General features: G+C 59.2%; 1 protein-coding gene across 1 annotated transcript; it reads left to right on the top strand.

The window, feature by feature from the left end:
• Positions 1-388: 388 nt before the first annotated feature.
• AHDC1 (AT-hook DNA binding motif containing 1) lies at positions 389-21,496 on the top strand. The gene is made up of 5 exons (XM_021684156.2): positions 389-524; positions 5,690-5,801; positions 5,929-5,966; positions 6,383-11,281; positions 20,860-21,496. Exon 4 carries the CDS (start codon positions 6,457-6,459, stop codon positions 11,236-11,238), a length of 4,782 nt encoding a protein of 1,593 aa, XP_021539831.1. The 5' UTR covers positions 389-524; positions 5,690-5,801; positions 5,929-5,966; positions 6,383-6,456; the 3' UTR covers positions 11,239-11,281; positions 20,860-21,496.
• Positions 21,497-22,170: the final 674 nt, after the last annotated feature.

Raw genomic sequence — 22,170 nt, 5'->3', positions numbered from 1 at the left:
TTTTATAGATGAGAAAACTGAGAGCCAGAGAGGTTAACTGACTCACCCAAGATCCTGCAGTGAGGGTTGAGCCAAGGACTGTCTGGCTCCCAAAGGTCAGGTTCTTTTCCACCATAGCATGCGTGTTCATGTTATGCATGTGTGTACCTACATGTGCAAAGATACTGCTTCCCAACAGGAACCTGGGGTGTCAACAGATAGGCTCGCAGTTCCCCAGTGAGATGAGGTTGTAGGTGATTTCCTTGTATTCGGAAGTAGACCCCATCCAGGCTAGCCTCCTGGTCCCTTTATCTGGCTCATCCTGTGTCCATGCTTATGCCTGGGATGTTCTGTTTGCTTCCACAGATGGGAGCTTGCCTACCTGTCTACCCATCGGCCTGGACCCCAGAGCCTGCCCAGCTAAGTGCGTGCAGAGGGCCCCGGTTTCGGGGCAACTCTCAGGCGGCCGCAGAGACCACCCTAGAATCACTGGCAAAGACAGGCCTTTCCTGCTGAGCCAGACCTTGTCTACACAGCCTGCTCAGGTAACAGTGTACGGGGAAGCCAGGTCTGTGCCTGGGCCACCCCTAGAAAGTGGGGATCAGGGGGACTTACTTCCCAGTCTTAGCAGGAATCCCCTCTCCCAGCTTAGGCCAAAGAGAGGCACTTTATAGAATCAAAATATATTAACCCAACTTACCCAAAACTCCCCACTATCCAGAAAGGGGAACTGAGGCCCATGGATTATACAGCAAGTCCCCCGGAGTCCTGCCTCCTAGCCTGGGGACCCTTCCCGGCACGTTGTTGACCTGAGAGAGCTGGGAAGTGAAAGGGGTTGTGACAGTGAGCAGAACTCAGGGCAGAGATGGAAACCGAGTACTTGATGTTTGCTGCTGACACACACACACACCGCCCCCCAGGACCCCTGTCTGCTGGAGTCTGTGGAAGCAGAGAGCTGGGAGGCCAAGGTGAGATGCCGAGAGGACCTGGGTAGTTCAGGTAGGCCAGGTCACCCTCATCAGATGAGGTGGGGTGGGGGCAGGACCTGCCTCCCTACTCCTGGCCCCAATTAGCCCACCCAGGCTCTAGAGCCACGGAGGCCAGGTGGGGCTGCCCTGCCCTGCCCTGCAGAGGCAACTCCCTGAACTGACACACGGAGCCTGCTGGCTCCAGGAAGCTCCCTAGAGCCCTGCCTGCCTGGGGACTCCACCCAGCTTCCAAAAGAGCATTCCTGGGGCCTGAGGTCTAGGGGTGGGGCCTCCTGAGATGGTAAGGGTGGGAGGTGTGGCTGTGGGAGGATGCAGGGCTCTGTATACCCAGCTGCAAATGCACAGGGCATCGTGTGTGCAAGCCCTCAGGCTGGTGTGCAAACCGGTGTGTGTAGGGCTCTGTCTTTAGGGACACAGGGTTCTGTATGCAGGAGTTACATAAGGGCACTGGGCTGGGGGACCTTTGAGGGCTGTGTAGGTACTACAGGGGAGTGGTGAGTGTGCAGGATTCAGAGTGTGTCCTGGGTAGGTGTGGGAATCCTGGAGTGTGGTGGGGGCCACACCGGATGGTGCATGTGTGCAGGGCTCTAGTGCCCAAGGGAGAGATGTATAACCAGGAATCTGAACACACTGGGCCGATGTGTGGGCACACTGGGACGGTGTGGAATGTGCACACAGGATCTCTCCGCATGTCACCGGGGAAGCTGGCGCTCAGGGTTCTGGGTGCACGCTTGCGGGTGGTGTGTGCATGTGGCTCCGTTTGTGCTTTGGAGGTGGGCTGGGCAGGCCTTCAGCTGAGCAGGGCTCAGCAGTGCCCAGCCTTGTGGCCAAATCGCTGAAGTCACTTCCTTTCCAGCAGCAACTTTCCAGGAGGAGGAGTTCTTCAGACCTGGGCGGGGAGGGGGGGCGCGGAACGAGGAGCTCTCAGGGGAAGGAGGTGGGCGGGGGTGAGAGGCTGTGGGGAGGGCCTGGTGGGGCTGGAGGAGGGGAGTCCTCCGGGAGACAGAAGGAAAGACTAGGACAGGAGTCTGGAAGGGCCAAGGGCAGGAGGGGATGGGGGTGGAGCAGGGCGGGAAGCACAGTCCCTGGGTGACCTCGGAGGGAGGAAGGGAGGGCCGCCAGACAGGGTGACCCTCAGGTTCAGCCAGAGCTGGCCGTGGTGCCCGCAACACCTGGCACCCAGGGCAGGGGGCTGGCAGGGGGCGGGTCTAGGGAAGACCTGCTTGCCAGGTGCCCCGCTCTGGGCAGGAAGGGGGTGGGCGAGGGCTGCACAAAGGAGCTCTGTGTGGCTGGGGGTAGGGTGGGGTGGGGTGTGCTATACTGTTGGTGCGGGGGGGGGGGGGGGGGGGCTGATGACTCCTGGAGGCCAGGCGGGACTTGCTTCCCCTTGGGGGCATCGGTGGCTCTAAGGGGACACCTAGTGGCGAGGGAGGGTAGTGCGTTTGGATGACTGAGGTGGGAGGGGATGAAGAAGCTGGGAGGGGGTAGATTAGAAGTCAAAAATTAGAACTGGTGATGAGGATTGGGACTGTTGGAGGAGGCTGCAGGGGAGGGAGCTGACTCTTTGGACAGTGAAGAAGTTTGCACGGGAGGAGCTCAACAAACCTAAATTCAGACTCCAGCTCTTCAATGTCCTGGCTGTTTGTCCTCAAGCGCATCACTTAACCTCTCTGTGCTTCTATTTAAATGCCAAATAAGTGACAGCTGCTGTTATTATTTTCATTTTCATCATTGTCCTTTTTGGTAGGATTTTGGGCTGGAGTCCGGTTGGAAGAAGATCTCTGGGCACTAGCGGGTGGGTGGGACAGGACTGAAGGAGATTGAGAGGGGTGCTGCAGGTCCTGAGGGATAAAGGCCCCAAAGGGAGGTGATAGGGAAGGGTTCACAGCAGTAGTAATAGCCCCCTTGATACACTGTTTTCCCTTTGAGGACATCCCTGGGCCTTCAATCCGGGCTGGGAGGGAAATGGTGTGGGGGGAGGAGTGTGCAGGCTGGAGAGAGGGTCATGAGGCCGGAAGTGAGAGCTGGGGCTGGCAGCCTGGCTCCCCTGGGGAGGCTGGGGGTGGGGGAGGGGGAGGCGGGCTGGGGAAGGGGTGGGGTGGTCACAGCCGCTGCGGGGGAGGGTGGGGCTGGGGACTCAAGGATGTGGGCTGGTGCTTCCCGGCACTGTACACAGCAGGTTGGGGCCCCCAGCCCCCTCCCAGCCGGTTGGTGTCCCCATGGGCAGGCTCAGACACACTGACCCAGAAGCAGACTCTCAGACAGAAGGACCCCTTTGACTTTGTTCACAGACATGGGATAGGTGGTGCCCTTGGGAGGGGTCCAAGAAAATGGCCGCCTGGGTGTGGTGGGGAGGGCAGCCGGCTGCTTCGCTCAGATCCTGGAGGCCGCAAGAGAGAGCCGTGGACAGAGTCAGGAGGTCTGGCAGGAGGACATGCCCAGAGGTCTTCACGGGTGGGTGGAACAGAAGCAGCCACCGGAGAGGAGGTTTCCCTTCTGCCAGGATCACACCCTCGGGCCCCAAGGGGGAGTCTCCAGAGCAGGGAGGCTTGGTGAGCCCCACCCTCAGGAAGGGAGGCATCTGAAAGACTCTGAGGAGCCAGGGGTCAACCATGCTGTTGGAAATGGGACTTGGAGATGCCACGGTGTGCGCCCCTTCCCTCCTTTGTGAGGTTGTTACCCACAGTCCTTCTTGCAAGAGCAACGGGCGAGAGAGCCTGGCCTGGGAGAGAGCAGGACCCTGCGTGATGGAGTGGGCAGGACAGTGAGGAGCAGCCCAGGCCTGGGAACCGCCGAGCAAAAAGGGACAGTAGACAGATGGTTGTTCTGTCTGGATAAGCAAGAGAAGGGCTCTCTCTCCCATGCCGTTTTGTGACCTGGGCCAAAGGCCCTTTCCCTCTTTGTATCTCAGTTTCCTCATCTGTAAAATGGGAAGAGCACAAGGTGGCACCAGAACAGGGTACCCATGGGGAAGCGGATTAAAAATACAGATTCCCAGATGTCCCTTCAGATCTGTGAGTCAGACTCCCCTGGACGAGGGCCTGGGTATCTGGAATGTTACACAGCTCCCCCAGGCCCAGGGTTTGGAAGCCAAATGGCTTGGCGATTTTAAGGTTCCTCCCAGCGTTAATTTAGACCTCAGCTCTAGGAGCAGCGCTTTCAGGAGTGGCTGAAGGAAAGCTGCAGGAGCTGGGAGGGGAAGCAGGCTTTGGGCTTAGGGCCGAATTAGGAGTCCTGCCACTTTGCAGCTATGTGACTTCAGGCAAGTTCCACAACCACCACTCCGAGCCTGTTTCTTCTGTAGCACAGGGATAATCAGCCCTGCCTTCCGGGTTGCTGGGAAGATTCAGTGGGTCATATGTGTGGAAATGCTTTGGATGTTGCAAATCGCTGCCCACCACGGGGGAGTAGAAGAGTGTTCCTTCCCACACCATCCTGTCCCCGAGTTGGCTCCGTGGTCTTCCTGTGGGGTGACAGCCCTGGGTGGCATGGTAGCTGGTGGGAGTCTACACGTGTCGGGGGTGGGGGGTTGACCCTGGGGATCAGGTCAGAGCCAAACACTAAGGAGTGGTCGGGGTCAATCTTTAAGACCCTCCCCATGGTCTGGGCCCTGAGTCCCTTGGGAGTCACACATGCCTGGATTTAAATCCCAGCTCTGCCCTGACCAGCTCAGGGAGTTAGTAAATATTTATGTAGCATCCAAAGCCCAGGCCCTGGGGTCAGGGGATACAGCGGTAAACAAGACAGACACAGGGCCTGCCCATGAAGGGCCCACACTTGCGGGGGAGACTCACCGAAAAGCTAGTCATACAAGTAGTTGGTTGCAATCGTGATAGCTACTGTGAAGGGGAAGTAGAGAGGACTCAGAGAGCACGCAGCAGGGGCCAGACTGTGGCCAGAGGTGCAATGGGGGGAGGGGGGGCCAGAGAAGGCCTTGCTGATAAATGTGGGAGAGGGGTCAGAGAACATCCCTTTCCACATGCTTGTCTCGCACCCTCTCTCCACACCCTTCTTGGGTCCCACCTTTGGGTCTGGAGAGGAATGAGAGAGAACCACATGGGAAAAGGCAGGGCTGATTGCTCTGTGCACCTCGTTCATTCATTCATAAGAAATAGTAAATATTGCTTGAAGCACGCTTGTGGGCCACGTGCTGATCAGGGTGTTGGGAGATAAACACAGAAGCGGACAGACAGAAATTTGTGGTGCTCACCACCTTCCAGTGGCTGGTTTCCTCCTCTGTAAAGGTGGGGATGATAATCATACTGATCTCAGGTTTGCAGGGGGCTTAGATGAGATAATCCACATAGAGTGCTTATCAGCCCATTGTTTGGCAATAGAGAAAGTGTCCCCAAAGTGTGTGAGCTTTTATTGTTGTTGACTCCCTGGTATGATTGTCACACCTCTGACCTGAGGCACTCTTCACTTTTTCTTTACAGCTCTTATCCCACTAATAATTAAATCATTTATGGTTATCTGATCACTGTTTGTCTACCCGGTCTTTGTGCAAAGTAGGCACTCCATAAGTAATGAGTATATGAATGAATGATGTTACTTCATCTCTGAGCCTCCATTTCTTCATCTGCAAGACGGGGTTATTAATAGCCCCTACCTCACAGGATTTGTATGAAGAATTAGATGAAACGATGCCTGGACAGCTTCCAGCCCAGTGCCTGGCGCGCAGTAGGTGCTCACTAAACCTGAGCTGCGATGGTCCTTTCCAGGCGCTGTCCACACCCCGAGGCCTGGGCTCAGGCCGAAGTTCCTCCACAGCTCCCCCAGCTGACAGCCAGCACCTGGCAGAGCCCCCAGGCACGGGGGCCCTCTCTCTCCCAGGTCAGCCGGGTGTGCGTACTGGAGCTGGGGGCGGTGTGTGGAGGAGACCGGGCCGGTGGGCAGTGAGTGGTTGGGCTGTGGCCACCTGACAATTCAGATCCGCTGTTGCCTGTCTTGTTGCCCACAGAGATCTCCAGTGTGACAGCCCAGGCGGCAGAGCCGAGGGTGAGTGGCCAGGCTTCTCCTGAAATGGGCCGGGGGAGGGGGGTGCAACAGGGAAAAGGTTACACCCTGGATAGGATTTCCTGGCCCTCTCCTTAAGTGTGATCTGGAGTGGTCCCGCCAGCCTGCTGCTGATGGCCTTCCCTTGCCAAGGCAGGCATCCTCTTCTCCCTGAGCCTGTAGCCAGGGTCTAGAAGTGGGTGAGCTGCTGACAAGTGGAACCAGGGCCCCCGAGGGGTTCCTGGTGCATGCAATGGTTCAGGAAAAGGCTGGGAGTCAATGGGGTGGGGGGGAGGGGGGGACGGGGGGACGGAGCTTGAGGGGACTCCCAGGAGGGGTGACGGGCTCACTGAGGAGGATGTGGGAAGCTGAGGTCTTGGACATTCGGTGAGGGCCCTCTCGCCCGTCCTGCCCCACAGGTCCTGGTCCCGGCTTCTCGCACCCTCATGTCAGCCCCGGCCCCGCCCGGCGGCCCGCGGAGGACAAGGTCAGGATGCGTGTGAAGCCCCAGGGCCTGGTGGTGACTTCCAGTGCCGTGTGCAGCTCTCCTGACTACCTCCGGGAGCCCAAGTACTACCCCGGCGGCCCCCCCACCCCACGGCCCTTGCTTCCCACCCGGCCCCCTGCCAGCCCACCTGACAAGGCCTTCGCCCACACCTTCTCTGAGAACCCACGCCCACCCCCACGCCGGGACCCCAGCACCCGGCGCCCACCAGTCCTTGCCAAGGGGGACGACCCGCTGCCCCCGAGGGCAGCCCGTCCCGTCTCACAGGCCCGCTGCCCCACCCCCGCGGGAGACGGCAACAGCTCCCAACGGCGCTGGGACAACGGGCGGGTGAAGCTGCGTCCCGTGGTGCGGCTGATTGACATCATGAAGGACCTGACACGGCTCTCCCAGGACCTGCAGCACAGCGGCGTGCACCTGGACTGCGGTGGCCTCAGACTCAGCCGCCCACCTGCCCCGCCCCCCGGTGACCTGCAGTACAGCTTCTTCTCCTCACCCAGCCTGGCCAACAGCATCCGCAGCCCCGAGGAGCGGGCTGCCCCCCACTCCAAGTCGGAGAGGCCCAGCCACCCCCTCTATGAGCCTGAGCCCGAGCCTAGGGACAGTCCCCAGCCTGGCCAAGGCCATAGTCCTGGGGCCACGGCCGCGGCCACCGGGCTGCCCCCGGAGCCTGAGCCAGACGGCCCTGATTACTCGGAACTTGCAGATGCCGACATCCTCAGCGAGCTGGCCTCCCTTACTTGCCCCGAGGCCCAGCTGCTGGAGGCCCAGGCCCTTGAGCCACCATCTCCTGAGCCAGAGCCTCAGCTCCTGGACCCCCAGCCCCGCTTCCTGGACCCACAGGCACTAGAGCCGCTCGGGGAAGCTTTGGAGCTGCCACCCCTGCAACCTCTTGCTGATCCTCTGGGGCTGCCAGGCCTGGCACTACAGGCCCTGGATACCCTGCCCGACTCCCTGGAGTCGCAGCTGCTTGACCCTCAGGCACTTGACCCCCTGCCCAAGTTGCTTGACGTCCCTGGCCGCCGTCTGGAGCCCCAGCAGCCCCTGGGGCCCTGCCCACTGGGCGAGCCCTTGCGCCTGGACTTGTGTTCACCCCATGGCCCCCACGGGCCTGAGGGTCACCCCAAGTACGCCTTGCGGCGCACTGATAGGCCAAAGATCCTGTGTCGCCGGCGGAAAGCTGGACGGGGGCGCAAGGCAGACGCCGGGCCGGAGGGCCGCCTGCTGCCCCTGCCTATGCCCACAGGGCTGGTGGCCGCCTTGGCCGAGCCCCCGCCACCACCGCCTCCACCACCTCCTGCCCTGTCGGGCCCGGGCCCAGTCCCAGAGCTGGAGCCAGAATCTTCCCAGACTCCAGGGGTCCCCAGCCGCAAAGGCAAGTGCCGGGGCGTGCGGCGCATGGTGGTGAAAATGGCCAAAATCCCCGTATCGCTGGGACGGCGGAACAAGACCACGTACAAGGTGTCCTCCTTGAGCAGCAGTCTGAGCGTGGAGGGCAAGGAGCTGGGCCTGCGCGTGTCCGCGGAGCCCACGCCACTGCTGAAGATGAAGAACAATGGACGGAACGTGGTGGTGGTCTTCCCCCCCGGGGAGATGCCCATTATTCTTAAGCGGAAACGCGGCCGCCCTCCTAAGAACCTGCTGCTGGGTCCTGGCAAGCCCAAGGAGCCGGCAGTGGTCGCGGCCGAAGCAGCCACCGTGGCCGCAGCCACCATGGCCATGCCGGAGGTGAAGAAACGGCGGCGGCGGAAGCAGAAGCTGGCCTCCCCCCAGCCGTCGTATGCAGCAGATGCCAATGACAGTAAAGCCGAGTACTCCGACGTTCTGGCCAAGCTGGCCTTCCTGAATCGCCAGAGCCAGTGCTCTGGGCGCTGCTCGCCCCCCCGCTGCTGGACACCCAGCGAGCCCGAGTCGGTACACCAGGCACCCGACACCCAGAGCATCTCCCATTTCCTGCACCGGGTGCAGGGCTTCCGACGGCGTGGCGGTAAAGCAGGCGGTTTTGGTGGCCGGGGTGGGGGCCATGCCGCCAAGGCGGCCCGATGCTCCTTCAGTGACTTTTTCGAGGGCATTGGCAAGAAAAAGAAGGTGGTGGCAGTGGCAGCTGCTGGCGTCGGGGGCCCCAGCCTCACCGAGTTGGGGCACCCACGCAAGCGGGGCCGGGGGGAGGTGGACGCCATGACTGGGAAGCCCAAGCGCAAGAGGCGGTCCCGGAAGAATGGGACTCTGTTCCCAGAGCAGGTGCCTAGCGGCCCGGGCTTTGGGGAGGCCGGCGCCGAGTGGGCCGGGGACAAGGGCGGTGGCTGGGCCCCTCACCATGGGCACCCAGGCGGGCAAGCCGGCCGAAACTGTGGGTTCCAGGGGACCGAGGCCCAGGCCTTTGCCTCCACCGGGCTGGAGAGCGGGGTCTCAGGCCGCGGCAGCTATTACAGCGGTGGCGCCCCCGCAGGCCAGGCCGAGCTCAGCCAGGAGCGCCAAAACCTCTTCACCGGCTATTTTCGCTCACTGCTCGATTCGGATGACTCCTCCGACCTCTTAGACTTTGCCCTCTCAGCCTCTCGCCCTGAGTCCCGGAAGGCATCAGGCACCTACGCAGGGCCCCCCACCAGCACCCTGCCTGCCCAGCGGGGCCTGGCCACCTTCCCCAGCCGGGGGGCCAAGGCCAGCCCAGTGGCGGTGGGCAGCAGTGGGGCTGGTGCGGAGCCCTCCTTCCAGCCTGTCCTGCCCGCTCGCCAGACCTTCCCGCCGGGCCGGGCGGCGAGCTACGGGATCACTCCAGCCACTTCAGACTGCCGGGCAGCCGAGACCTTCCCGAAGCTGGCGCCCCCGCCGTCGGCCGTGGCCCGCTCCCCGACCGCCCACCCGCCCGCCAGCACCTACCCACCTCAGTACGGTGGCTACGGGGCTGGACAGAGCGTTTTTGCCGCAGCTAAGCCCTTCACGGGCCAGGACTGTGCTAACAGCAAGGACTGCAGCTTCGCCTACGGCAGCGGCAACAGCCTGCCTGCCTCCCCCAGCAGCGCCCACAGCGCCGGCTACGCCCCACCGCCTACGGGGGGCCCCTGCCTGCCACCCAGCAAGGCCTCGTTCTTCAACAGCTCTGAGGGGGCCCCCTTCTCTGGCTCAGCCCCCACGCCCCTGCGCTGTGACAGCCGGGCCAGCACCGTCTCTCCCGGCGGCTACATGGTACCCAAGGGCACCACAGCCTCTGCCGCCTCCTCCTCCTCCTCCTCCTTCCAGCCCTCGCCTGAAAACTGTCGGCAATTCGCGGGGGCTTCTCAGTGGCCTTTCCGGCAGGGCTATGGAGGCCTGGACTGGGCCTCAGAGGCCTTCAGTCAGCTCTACAATCCCGGTTTCGACTGCCACGTCAGCGAGCCCAACGTGATCCTGGACATCTCCAACTACACGCCGCAGAAGGTGAAGCAGCAGACGGCTGTGTCCGAGACCTTCTCCGAGTCGTCGTCCGACAGCACCCAGTTCAATCAGCCGGTCGGCGGCGGCTTTCGGCGCGCCAACAGCGAGGCCTCGAGCAGCGAGGGCCAGTCAAGCCTGTCCAGCCTGGAGAAACTGATGATGGACTGGAACGAGGCATCCTCTGCCCCCGGCTACAACTGGAACCAGAGCGTCCTTTTCCAGAGCAGCTCCAAGCCGGGCCGTGGACGGCGGAAGAAGGTGGACCTGTTCGAGGCCTCACATCTGGGCTTCCCGTCATCCGCCTCGGCCACCGCCTCAGGCTACCCGTCCAAACGGAGCACCGGGCCCCGGCAGCCGCGGGGTGGACGGGGTGGTGGGGCCTGCTCAGCTAAGAAGGAGCGGGGCGGGGCGGCCGCCAAAGCCAAGTTCATCCCCAAGCCACAGCCCGTCAACCCCCTGTTCCAGGACAGCCCGGACCTCGGCCTGGACTACTACAGTGGGGACAGCAGCATGTCACCACTGCCCTCCCAGTCGAGGGCCTTCAGCGTGGGTGAGCGAGACCCTTGTGACTTCATGGGACCCTACTCCATGAACCCGTCCACTCCTTCTGACGGCACCTTCGGCCAAGGCTTCCACTGCGACTCGCCCAGCCTGGGTGCTCCTGATCTAGATGGCAAGCATTTCCCGCCTCTGGCCCACCCACCCACAGTGTTTGATGCTGGTCTGCAGAAGGCCTACTCACCCACCTGCTCACCCACGCTGGGCTTCAAGGAAGAGCTGCGGCCGCCACCCACAAAGCTGGCTGCCTGTGAGCCCCTCAAGCACGGGCTCCAGGGGGCCAGCCTGGGCCATGCGGCTGCAGCCCAGGCCCACCTCAGCTGCCGGGACCTGCCGCTGGGCCAGCCCCACTACGACTCCCCCAGCTGCAAGGGCACAGCTTACTGGTACCCACCGGGCTCAGCTGCCCGCAGCCCACCCTATGAAGGGAAGGTGGGTACGGGGCTGCTGGCTGACTTCCTGGGCAGGACGGAGGCCGCGTGCCTCAGTGCCCCACACCTGGCCAGCCCACCGGCCACACCCAAGGCCGACAAGGAGCCACTGGAGATGGCCCGGCCGCCCGGCCCACCCCGTGGCCCTGCCGCCGCCGCCGCTGGCTATGGCTGCCCGCTCCTTAGTGACTTGACCCTGTCCCCTGTGCCAAGGGACTCGCTGCTGCCCCTGCAGGATACCGCCTACAGGTATCCAGGCTTCCTGCCGCAGGCGCATCCCGGCCTGGGTGGGGGCCCCAAGAGCGGCTTCCTGGGGCCCATGGCGGAACCTCACCCTGAGGACACATTCACCGTCACCTCCCTGTAGTGCCAACTGAAGTGCCGACTGGACCTCGAGGTTTTGTTCCTGGGTGAGTCTGGGGGTGTGGGTGGAGCGGGCGGAGGCCTGGGCACGCGACGGCGGGGCTGGGGTGGGGGATGAGGACGTTAGAGCTTGGGCAAGGGGAAGGCGTACAGTGAGGAGCGGGAAGGATTTAAGGACAACATCGGGGACCCCGGATAAGAGGAAGGTGGGGTTCAGGAAGGCGTCCGGGATTAGATGTTGGGGACAGTCTTCAGGAAGAAGACCTGAAGATGCGCTCTGGTGGGGGCCAGGCTGAGGGTGTGGTTACTGTGTCTTGGTCACACTCTGCCAGGGCTTTATAAAATGGCCTGAAGTATCTTTCCTGGTCTCCTGGCGCCCACCCAAAGATTATTTTTCATTGTCTTTGACCTGAGGTGGGCTCAGAGTGGTCAGAGGCAGGTGGGATAGGGATCCAGAAGTGAACAAGGGAGGCTGGGATCCTGCTGTGCCTCACAACCCTCACCCAGCGGGTCTGTCCCCAGGCAGGATACTTCCTACCTAGAAAAAGCCAGTCCCTTTCTTGCAGCCAAATGCTTTTCCAAGAGTTTGGTTAAGTTTTGCTAGATGTTTAGATACTGTGTTTATCAGGCGTGTGTCCTCATGAGGTGGAATCAAAGTTTTAGTATTCTCAAGATTTTGTTTAAGGAAAATAAAAGAGGGAAAAATGCCCCCAAAATGGGTAAAAAGGGACAAGGTCAGAAGAATCATTTTCTCGAAGCACAAGGCGCTCCAGAAAATACAGCCCCAACTGGCCCGTCACATCCCATCCTTGGGACAACAGAGGTGTCACAAAGTTGCCTCAGATGTGGTGGGGAAGTGGCCTAGGGGCCTGTCTGAGCCCCTCACCCTCCACCTCTCCTGCCACTGCAGCCTCCTGGGAGTGCCTCTTCCTGGAGAAGGAATAGCAGGGCTCCTGGAAAGTCCCATCCCTGCCCTGGGGAGGTCATTCAAGGCCAGGGTGACTCAGGGTCCTGAAGTCGTGTCAGTGGAAACTTATTATCCCCTTTCTGCCTGACCCCAGGTCCCTTGGTGCCTGAAGGTGGCAAAGGGCAGCACGTGGGAATCAGAAGGCCTGGGGAAGGACCGTTCCCCAATTGGCCACCAACATGCTCCATGTCCTTGACCATGCTTTTACTCCCTCCAGCCCTGGGCCTCTGTTTCCCCATCTGTTCAAGAAATTCAACTTTGATAATCTCGTAGGTTTTGCAATTCTGTGTAGCATAGACAGTGGACCAAACTTTTTTTTTTTTTTTTTTTTTTTTGGCAGCCTATTTTCCTCCTAATGAAGCCAGGCCAAGATTAAAATGGCCTCCCATTCCCCATGCGTCTCACTGCAAGCAGCAGAGCTGCAGATCTGAAGCAGGCCAGGGAGAAGCTGCTTAGGGTTTAAAATGTCAAACTCTTGATCCTTCTCACTGGAGGGGAGATGTCTCCTGGATAATCCAGAAATGTGAAATAATCCAAAAACCGTTCCTCCTGGGCTCTGGATGGGAAAATAAAACGAGTGTGGGGGCTGGGTGTTTGAGCAGGTCACAGCTCAGTGAGATACATAATGGAACCATCCAGTGAGGCCTGAACACAGGAGGAACTGGGATGCCATCCAGCCCCACATTCTGGCCACACTCTCCACTCCGGGCTGGGAGTTGACAGCGCTGTCCTCAGACTGATGCATTCAGTTGTTCTGGAGACATCTGTCCGGCACCCACCATGAGGCAGGCATGGGGGGGGGGGCACCCCAGTGAACACCACAGATGAGGTCCTGGTCCTCAGGGGGCTTCCAGTTTAGAGAGAGAGACAGTACGTAGACTGACACGAAGGAATTTGGTGAGGATTACGATAGGAAGGACCGCGAGAGAGGAAATAGCTAGGAGGTTGTGGGAACCTGCAGCGGGCTGACTGGATCCTGAAGCTGATGCCTGAAGGATGAAGGGGCATCAGCTAGGCAGGGAGTGGGAAGGACATTCTGGGCAGAGGGAACAGCAGTGGGTGAAGCCCTGGGGCAGGAAGGAGCTCAAACTTGAGGAACCGATAAGAGGACAGTAATTCCTCACTGAATGAGTGGGCAAGGCAGGCAGGGCACCGGAAGGAGTTTGAACCATATTCCAAGACCAGTGGGGAGCCATTGAAGAGTTACCAGCTAGAAGGTCCCCCCCCACACACACACACACCACAGGGCAAGTGCTGAAGGAGGGCGACCTCGGTCACCTCAGGCAGTGAGCGTTTTGACGTGGGCCGCTGGAGAAACTGGTTCGGCTCCACCCCACACCTTGAGCCTCTCGCTGCCTGTCTGGGTGCCAGGCATGGAGGAGACAAAGCAGACGTGGTCCTGTCCTCAGAGTTCAGCATCCACCCCGGGAGGCTAAGGCAGGTACACGAAGAACCTGAAAACCGCTGGTGGCAAGTGGCAGGTGCCCAGAGGCGGGGAGAAACAAAGCTTGTGTACCAGGAAGGTGGGTGTTAGGGTCGGAGGTCATCTCTCAGAACTTTTGGTGAGAAAAGGGACACATGGCTTTGCCCTTCATGCGACACTGCCGCACTGAGCCTTCACAGCAGGCTGGGAGGTGGTAATGCCCGCTCCCCCCCACCCCATCGGAGAGTGGAGCAAGCAGGTGCAGCTAGGAACCTTGCCAGGGGATCCACAATTAGTCACCGGTGGAGTCGGGATTCAAACCCAATACTGCACCCCCCCCCAGAACCTGGGTACCCTGCCATACCATTCCCCCAATACCCCACACCGCTGACTCCCCATCCGCAAAATGACAGCTTGGTTGGACACTCCCTACAAATGTTTCTGGGTCTGACATTTTAAACCGATTTTGAAGTTCTTTCGAAGAAGCTGCATTTGAGCTCGACTTTGAAGAATAGGCAAGATTTGGATGGACAGAGACTTGAGGGGAAAGGTGTTCTAGGCAGAGGGAACTGTGGGCAAGGGGAGGGTCACACCCCACTGTGAATTAGAAGAGGAAAGCTCAGGGGAGCTAGAGTGGGGAATGTGGGACGCCCTTGGTCTGAGAGCTGAGCTGGTGGGACAGAGGGAAGGGGTAGAGGGTGGGGAGCGCTCGGGCCGGGGGCAAACCTCTCCAGTCCCTTAGGTGGAAAACGGAGCCAGGGAGACTGACTCCACATTGGGCCCTCATGGCCAAAGATCCAGCCCTGCTAGACCCTGTGCAATCAGGAAGGGCCCTCCAAGGCACTCAGGAATCTTGAGTCCCCCTCTCCTCCCTATTCCCTCTCAGGCGTGGACCTGAGGCCAAGAGAAATGTCACAGGTCCTCCAAGGTTACACCAGCCTGGGGCCTGACGGGAGCAGGAAGCAGTTTCCAAGGCCACCGGCCAACCAGGGTCAGCAGGCATGCCCAGACCTGGGCCAGGCCCCAGCTGCTCTGGGCTTTGTCTCTCTGTGTCTTGAAACCTCAAGAGGTCACTTGATCGTGCCTCTGGCTCTGAGCAAGAAGCCCTCACATCAGGGGTCAGCCCTCCCTGCCCTGTCTCTTGTGGGCCTCTCTTCGCACTCTCTGAGGCCGTCCTCCCTCCCATCCCATGTCTTGCCTCTCCCACGGCCATTTTCAGGCTAGGCCTTCTTGTTCTGAGCCCTCATTTCCTGGAAATATAATCTCTCTGTGAACGTGCCCTCTCCTGCTCCTCCTCTCCCATCGCCCCACATCCCTGTGGACCCAGAAGAACCCAAGGGAGTGAGGCTCTGAAACTGGAGGGTGGTGGAAAGGAGCACGCCTGTAGGCACAGACCAGCCTCTGTGCGGAGCCTGGTTCCATCCCTTACCACTTACGTGACCCGGTGAGTCACATCACCTTGCTGTGTCTCTTGTGAGAATTAATGAGATTACCCATGAAGCCCTTAGCCCAGTCCCTGGTGCACAGTAAGCACGTAGTCAGTGGTTGGCACATGGGTGGACAGATGCCTCCCACCAGCTGAATTCTGTCACCCAGTCTGTGTGACTCACACACACCCCTGACCCTTTCCTCCTCGCTCAGGACTCTGTAGGTAGCCAGCCTCCCTTCACCTGCTGCCCCTGTTGTCTCCTAGGAAGGATTTTGTGTCTAGTGTGGTTTTGGGTCCTTTGGTGGGAAGATATGAAACACCACCTAGTTTCTGGCCCTGGCTGATTCCTCCCTGGGGGGCCCAGAGGCAAGGGAAGTCACCAGCGCCCCCCCATGGGACCTGAAGCCTGATGGGCAACAGGACCCAGACTTCTAAATGACCGACCCAGGTCAACTAGAAGCCCTTCCCATGCAGGTCCTCGCACCAGTCCCCTCTCTCAGTGCCTCATGACTTTGCAAATACATCATGGTTTTTTCTCGAGGTAGATTTGCCATCTTTGTTGTCATCACTTTTGCTGCCATAACGCCCTCTGTGCTAGAGGGGAGGGGAAGTAGGTTAATTCTGTGTTCACCGCACATGAACCAGCCACCTGCCCAGGGCCAGGCACTGAACGAGACCAGCAGTGTCCTGCCCTCATGGAGTTTACAGCCTATAAACAGGTGTCCTTTGAAAGTCTCCAAGTGGGCATCACTCTCCAGGGCAGGGACTGAACTAGGTCCCCTGGAAGTACTGGGGACCGCCCTCTTGAAGCAGGAGCAGGGCAGGCAGCAAGAGCTTCCGGGAGCCAGAAAATGGGTCTTGGGGGGTGCCTGGGTGGCTCAGTCGGTTAAGCATCCGACTCTTGATCTTAGGGTCATGAGTTCAAGCCCCGCGCTGGGCATAGAGCCAAGATTTAAAAAAAAAAGATAAGAAAAGAAAATGGGTCTTGAACAAATTTAAGGCGTCAGAAGCGGTAACCCTGGGTCATTCAACTGGTGGCTGCCATGTCTCTGCCCCGACACCTGCCCCCAACCCCAGTCCGTTCCCCTCATTATGGCCACCAAAGTGCTTGTTCTTCAGCATTTCCGGATGCATGGTGTCTGGAGCCCCCCAAATATTTATTGGATGAATTGATTCCAACCCATTCGCTCCTGTGCCTCCATTGCTTACCATCTGTCGATTGCATCCCTCTGCTCCCTGCCTCTCCAGTCTCCTTGCCTACAAAATAACAGCCCAGCCACTAGCCTGGTATTCCAGGTATTCAGGTCTTCCTTTTCTGCCCAGACCTCCTCACACACCCTCCCTTTCCAGCCCTAGAATGTGGAATTAGGAGGGAGCTTTCTTTCCCCAGTGTGCCCTGTGCCTTTCCCCGAGCTATCCCGGGCCTGGGCTGCCCTTTGTTGCCCACCATCCATCTCCCACCTGTCAGTTCCTATCTTTCATTCAGGCGTCACCTCCTCCAAGAAGCGTTCCAGGATCCTTCCCAGGCCCACTTAATCTCTAGCCTTTTATGCATCCATGCAACCCTTCCTGGGAATGTCCTCACTACATCATCGGCTCCTTTAGGCTGGTTGCTCATCTCTGTGCATGTTCCCCATCTTCCTCGGTGTCACATCATGCCTGGGACATTGTTTTTTGCCTTGAAGACAAGCATGTAGACTAGAGAGAATTGAGAGAGGAAGGGCAAGCACTGGGAGTAGGTAGGAGACCATTTCTGTCACCGTCGCTGTCCTCAGATAGGCTCCTAAAATGGGGCAGGGGATGGGGTGTATAAATAAACAAATTTAGACTCTGCAGGCTACCTAGGTTTTTGGAGTTCTCCAAGTACAACCTTGGAGAGCTCCAAAGGTTAAAGCGCAGTTTACAGACAGGGAAGGGGACTCCCCCAAAGACACACAGCCACCCTGGCAGGAGTGGAATGATAGAGCCGGGAAGGGCCCCTGGTGATCAGTCACATGCCCAACACATAGCCATCACTGGGGCCTGTCTTTACAGAGGCATCTCTGATCAGGAAGGCAGAGGGTGTGGGTGTTGGCCGTAGAGTCTCCTAGGACTGGTAAGCAGTATGCAGCTCTGCAAGGTGGGAGACCGTGGATATGAACCCTGTTGTGTCCCACTAGCGTCCCTCTCTATGCCCAGCAGTGGAGGAGGTGGGGAAAGATCCTTAAGGAGGGAATGGCTGGTGAGCTAGAGTTTCAGGAGTGCCTCTGGTCACGGGTGGACACAGGTTCTGAAAACATTGTCTGGAGTGGGGAGGAGAGCCACACCCACACCCTACAGCCAGTCCATCCTACCAGAGCGTGTCCCCCATGTGTCAGGTGTGGTCGGAGACCCAGGGAAGCAGTCTCCTCTCCACATTTGAGGGACCTACAGGCCTGACTTGGCCTGAAAATGTCAAGAGGGGGTGGATCAGCCTTTGGGCAGCTGTGGTCTGCCTCTGACCCCACTGGGGCCCGAATATCTCTCCCATTACCTGTTCAACCCCCTACTTTACATAGAGACTAGCCCAGAGAGGGAAAGGACTTGCTCTAGGTGACACAGCAGATCCGTCTCAAACCCTCACGCATCCTCTCTGCCTTCTGCTCCACTGCCTTATTTGACGTTGAGACGCCCTTCTGGAGGGCAGAGACCAGAGGGTGGAGGCGAGACTGTAGCTCATGGCCTGGCAGTTGGTGGGTGTGAATCCATGTCTGCTGGTCGCTTAGATGAATGCACGAACATGTGCTCCTTTTGGGGGGAGAGCAGCTCTCTGAGGACAGCCTCATTTATACATGACCCGCAGCACTGCGAGCGCCCGCTCAGCTACCCCTTGATGCTCCCAGCACCAGCCCCTCCTCTGACAGGCAGAGACCACTTGGCGCCTGGGCACCTCGGCCGGGCACCTCGGCCAGCGAAACCGCTGGAGCGCCAGGCCGCCGCGGAATGTGGCTCTGCGGTTGTCGATCATAGAGGCACTGAAAGGCCAAGTCTCGGGAACAATGGCTGGTGTCCTGGGCGCCGAGGGGGCGCATGTTGGCTTTGGGGATAGCGAGGTACCACACACAGGCCTCTGCCCTGGAGGAGCGGGGAAGGGAAGGAGAAGTGGCCCGGTAGCTATGGTAACGGTGGTCTAAGGAGGCGTCCCGGAGGGGTGCAAGCCCTGAGCGGGACCTTGCCGCCCTGCTCACCACTCTGGCATTCGGTCAGCCCGCCGTCCCGGCCCCGGCGTGTGCTGGGCGCCGCGCTCAGCAGTGGGCCGAAGAGCCAGAGTTCCTCCTGCCAAGGCCGGGTTAGGTGCCCCCTCGGTGTGCTCCCTGAGCCCCCCGCCCCCAGGGCGTCTCTTGGCACAGCCCCCATCTCCCTGCATTGGAAATGCCTGCTCTGGGGTCTGCTTTGCTTCCCTCCGGGCTCCGTGAGCCCCTCAAGGGCAGGGGCCGGATCTGTCTCCGCCGCTTTGTCCCCAGTGCCCAGCGCGGGGCCGCCTGGCACCGCAGCCTGAGTTCTGTTTTGTGGAGTTGAACCCAGTGCGGTCAGGGTCGCTCGGGGCTACAGGCATCCTCCCTTCTCCCAGCTCAGGAACCTCTGGTGTTGATTCTGTCCCCAGCCACCATCTCCGCCACCCCCCCCACCATCCCCGCCATCCCCCAGATTCTGGCCCAGTCCCGAGAGGTGGGGAGGGCCGAGGGAGGAGGAAGGTGAGACAGGGAGGGCTGAGCAGAGGGAGAGAAAGCCTCCCTGCTGCCTGGCTGCCGGCACCGCGGGAACGGTTCTGGCAGGAGCTGCCTGCTGGGCTGAGATCACCATGGAGACCTGGCTTGGAGAGGGTCACTGGCAGTGGCGAAGGGCCGGAGGGGGCGGGGGTGACAGGGATTTGTGCAGAGGCTCCCAGCCTGCCCTGGGGCCCTTGTGGGTGGGGGGGGAGCGAGCCGGGAAGGCTGGGGCTCGGTACAGTCCACTTGCCGAGTGGTTTGGGGCAGCCGGGGCTGAGTCACCCCCTCCCTCGTCACGCCAGCACCCTATACGTGTCACCCCGACAGAGGTTCCTTAGCGCAGCAGCTGCTGCCACCTGCAGTAGACGCCTCCCGCCCCCCAGCTACACTAGTCCTGTGCCCTACTGGGTACCCGGCCTCCGGCTCCAGCTGTTCCTGTTCATCACCCTAACTGGGGGACTGACACCCATCCCAGCAGCATCCCTGGGCCCAAGAGCTGCTGCTTTCCTACGATTCCCCTGGTTCTAATTCAGCTACACCCTAACAGGCGCACCTCTTCCCCCTCCGGCTAATACTCCATCCTCCATCACCCCCAGCAGACCTGACAGCTTAACACAGGTTCAGCCCCCACCCTTCCCCTCCCTCCTGCCTCTGCTGGCCGCCTGGGCCCATAGACGGGGATGGGCGCTGCCCCTACCTCTCAGGAGCCCACCTGGTTCCCCTGGCCCCGGGGGGGGCGGGAGGGGAGGGGGGGTAGTCCTGGCAAGTCCAGCCTCAGGACAAAAGTCTTCCCCAGGGCTGACTGCCCAGCAGACAGCAGCCGAGGCTGAGCAGAATTTAAATGTGGCCCTGTTGGGAAGGGAAGCCAAGAAAGGACAAGAGAGGAAAGGCTTTCTGTGGCCGCCTGCTTCCTGCAGGGGTCGGGGAGGGGGGGTGTTCTCCTAAGGGGTCTTAGAAGGCAGTTGTAGCACCCCCCACACCTTAATTCGGGTGGGCTGGTCACTCACCAAGTGCAGGGACAGGAGTTTCAGGGCTCTTCAAGGAGGCCAGGACTCTGAAAGCGCCAGGTTCATGACTGTGGGTCTTGAGCATAACCGAGCCCATCCCTGTCCCTCTGGGCATCTTCCCGCCATCCTCAGCCAAGCCTTGGGTTCTGGGTGGGGAGGCCTGGAGAACGGGGTACTTCAGACCTCCAGTGTCTGGTGATTGTAGGGACTGGGAACATGGAAGTTTCTGAGCCTCAGCAGCCAAACACAGATGGTACTGTGTTGGGCCATTTCTTTATTCCTTTCTTCAGACAGACGTCCCAGTCACCTTGCCTCTGGAAGGAACCGAATGGCATCGGAGGGGACTGGGAAAGGGTTGGAATTAGAAGAAATGAAAGTGCACGGGTGTGCAGTTCATGCCTGTGCTGTGGTCAAGCCCTGTGCTCCCCACTGCGTCATTCCTCACAATAGCCTCGCTTGGAGGAATGACTAAACTCATTGTTATATGAGGAAACTGAGGCTTGGGGCACCTACCTGGCCCAGGCCCCAGGAAAATAATAATGATGTATAATCAGCATCATTTCTTACATTTCCTATACCAGGCTTAAGCCACCTTAAGCCACTGAATCCTCCCAACAAACCTACGGGATAGTTTGGTTATCCCCCTTTTACAGATGAGTAAACTGAGGCTCATGGAGATTCACGGACTTGCCCAGCGTCCTGGAGCTGTCCAGGGGTGGTGCTGGCATTTGAACTCAGCTGTGTCTGACTCAAGAGCCCAAGTCCTTAACAAATTGCACTGCCTGGAACCCCAACTCCTCTCCCAGAGCCTCCTTTACCTCTCATTGAGGCAGGCCGTGGATACAAGCCTATTTTACAGATGGGGAAACTGAGTTCAGAGAAGGCGAGAAACAGTCCATTGTCCCACGAGGGGCTATTTGGAGTGTTCTGGGAGAAGGAACAATGTGGGTAGCTTCTCCCAGAATCCTGGTAGGAACTGGGTGGGGGTCCCACTCTTAGCCTCTCTGTTCTTAGAGCTCAGTGTCTGTGCCTACTGCTAACTTCCGCCTCCTCTTTTGTGTTTCTCTGCAGCTTTCAGAAAACCAACGCCAAGACCCCTCCCAGTGTCCACATTGTCCTCTGGCAGGAGCGCCTGCCCCTTTGCCTCCCACCCCACCCCACCTGCCTCCCTTGCACTGCCATCTCCCCCCCACCCCTCCCCGCCCATCTCCTCCACGCAGAAGCCGAAGGTGAGCCCTTTCTGCACAAAACCAGCAATTGTAAATACTTTTTAAAAATGTACAAAACTTAAAAACAAAACACAGTTTTAGAAAAAGACAAAAAAAAAGAGAGAGAGAGAGAGAGCGCGAGCGTGTGCAAGAGGTTGCGAGCGGGGCCCCGAGGTGTCCAGAGCCCCTGCAAGTATGCACTGAGAAATTTATCTACAGGTCGTTTGACAAAAATGAACAATATCCTATTTATTGTATATACTGTTTTATTATAAATCGTGGATTGTATATTGCATTCTGTAAACCTGCTGTGGTCCCGTGGTGTGCAAATTCGCATGGTGGGGGGGAGGGGGCAGAACCTCTTGCGGGAGCTTTTTTTTTTTTTTCTCCTTTCTTTCTTATTTTTCACTCTTTTGGGTTTTCTCTTCTGTTGTTGTTGTTGTTTTCTGTTTTGGCAGGACACACCCAAAGATCCAAGTTTGTATTAAAAAGAAATGAAAAAAAGCAAAAAAAAAAAAAAAAACCCCACCTCGTGTCTTGTGAAAGGGGGTGAGTGAGGGTGGATGGAATGGAAGAGGCATGGCTGGGTTTTGTTACCAGACGCTGGCTCCCCTGAGTTGAAATACCTTCATGTGTTCTCACCTTCTGAGGTCTCCCTTCTGCCTGAGATCTGAGTCAGCTTTGCATCTGGGAACTGCGCCCCCCTCCCAGATTACAGCCCAGGCCCTGGGTCTCCCCTGCCGTGATCCCCAGCCTGCTCCCTAGGGCTTTGTGGCCCCTGTCCATGCATTATGTCTCAGATCCAGGGATTCTGCCTCCTAGATCCTTGGCCTTGGTCCTGGGTCTCCCCTGATTCTGAAACCCCTATTGTGTCCCACACCCCAGGACCCCACAAGTATGGGGATGCTGGCCTCTTGGACCCCTCTTCTCCCCTCAAGTCCTAGATTTCTTTTCCTGGAGGGATCCCCATTATAAATCAGGTCTCGAGTCTCCTTGCTTCCGGACCCTCTCATTCCATCCTGGATCCCAGGTCTCTTGACTCCAGCCCCTTCCTTTACACTGTGGCACCCCAGCCTTTGGGCCCTGCAGTTCTCCTCTGGTTCAGGGACACCTGTCTTTGAGACCCTCATGCCGCCTTGGCCCAAGAACCCTTGTGGAACACCCCCTTTCCCAC

This window comes from Neomonachus schauinslandi, chromosome 4, assembly GCF_002201575.2.
Source record: "Neomonachus schauinslandi chromosome 4, ASM220157v2, whole genome shotgun sequence".
In the NCBI taxonomy this organism is placed as follows: Eukaryota; Metazoa; Chordata; class Mammalia; order Carnivora; family Phocidae; genus Neomonachus; species Neomonachus schauinslandi.
The sequence above is the reverse complement of the archived record's forward strand: the minus strand, read 5'-3'. Positions and strand labels throughout refer to the sequence as shown.

Bases quoted from the DNA above. Each gene is read 5' to 3' on its own strand.
- AHDC1 (XM_021684156.2), top strand. From the start codon at position 6,457: ATGCGTGTGAAGCCCCAGGGCCTGGTGGTGACTTCCAGTGCCGTGTGC.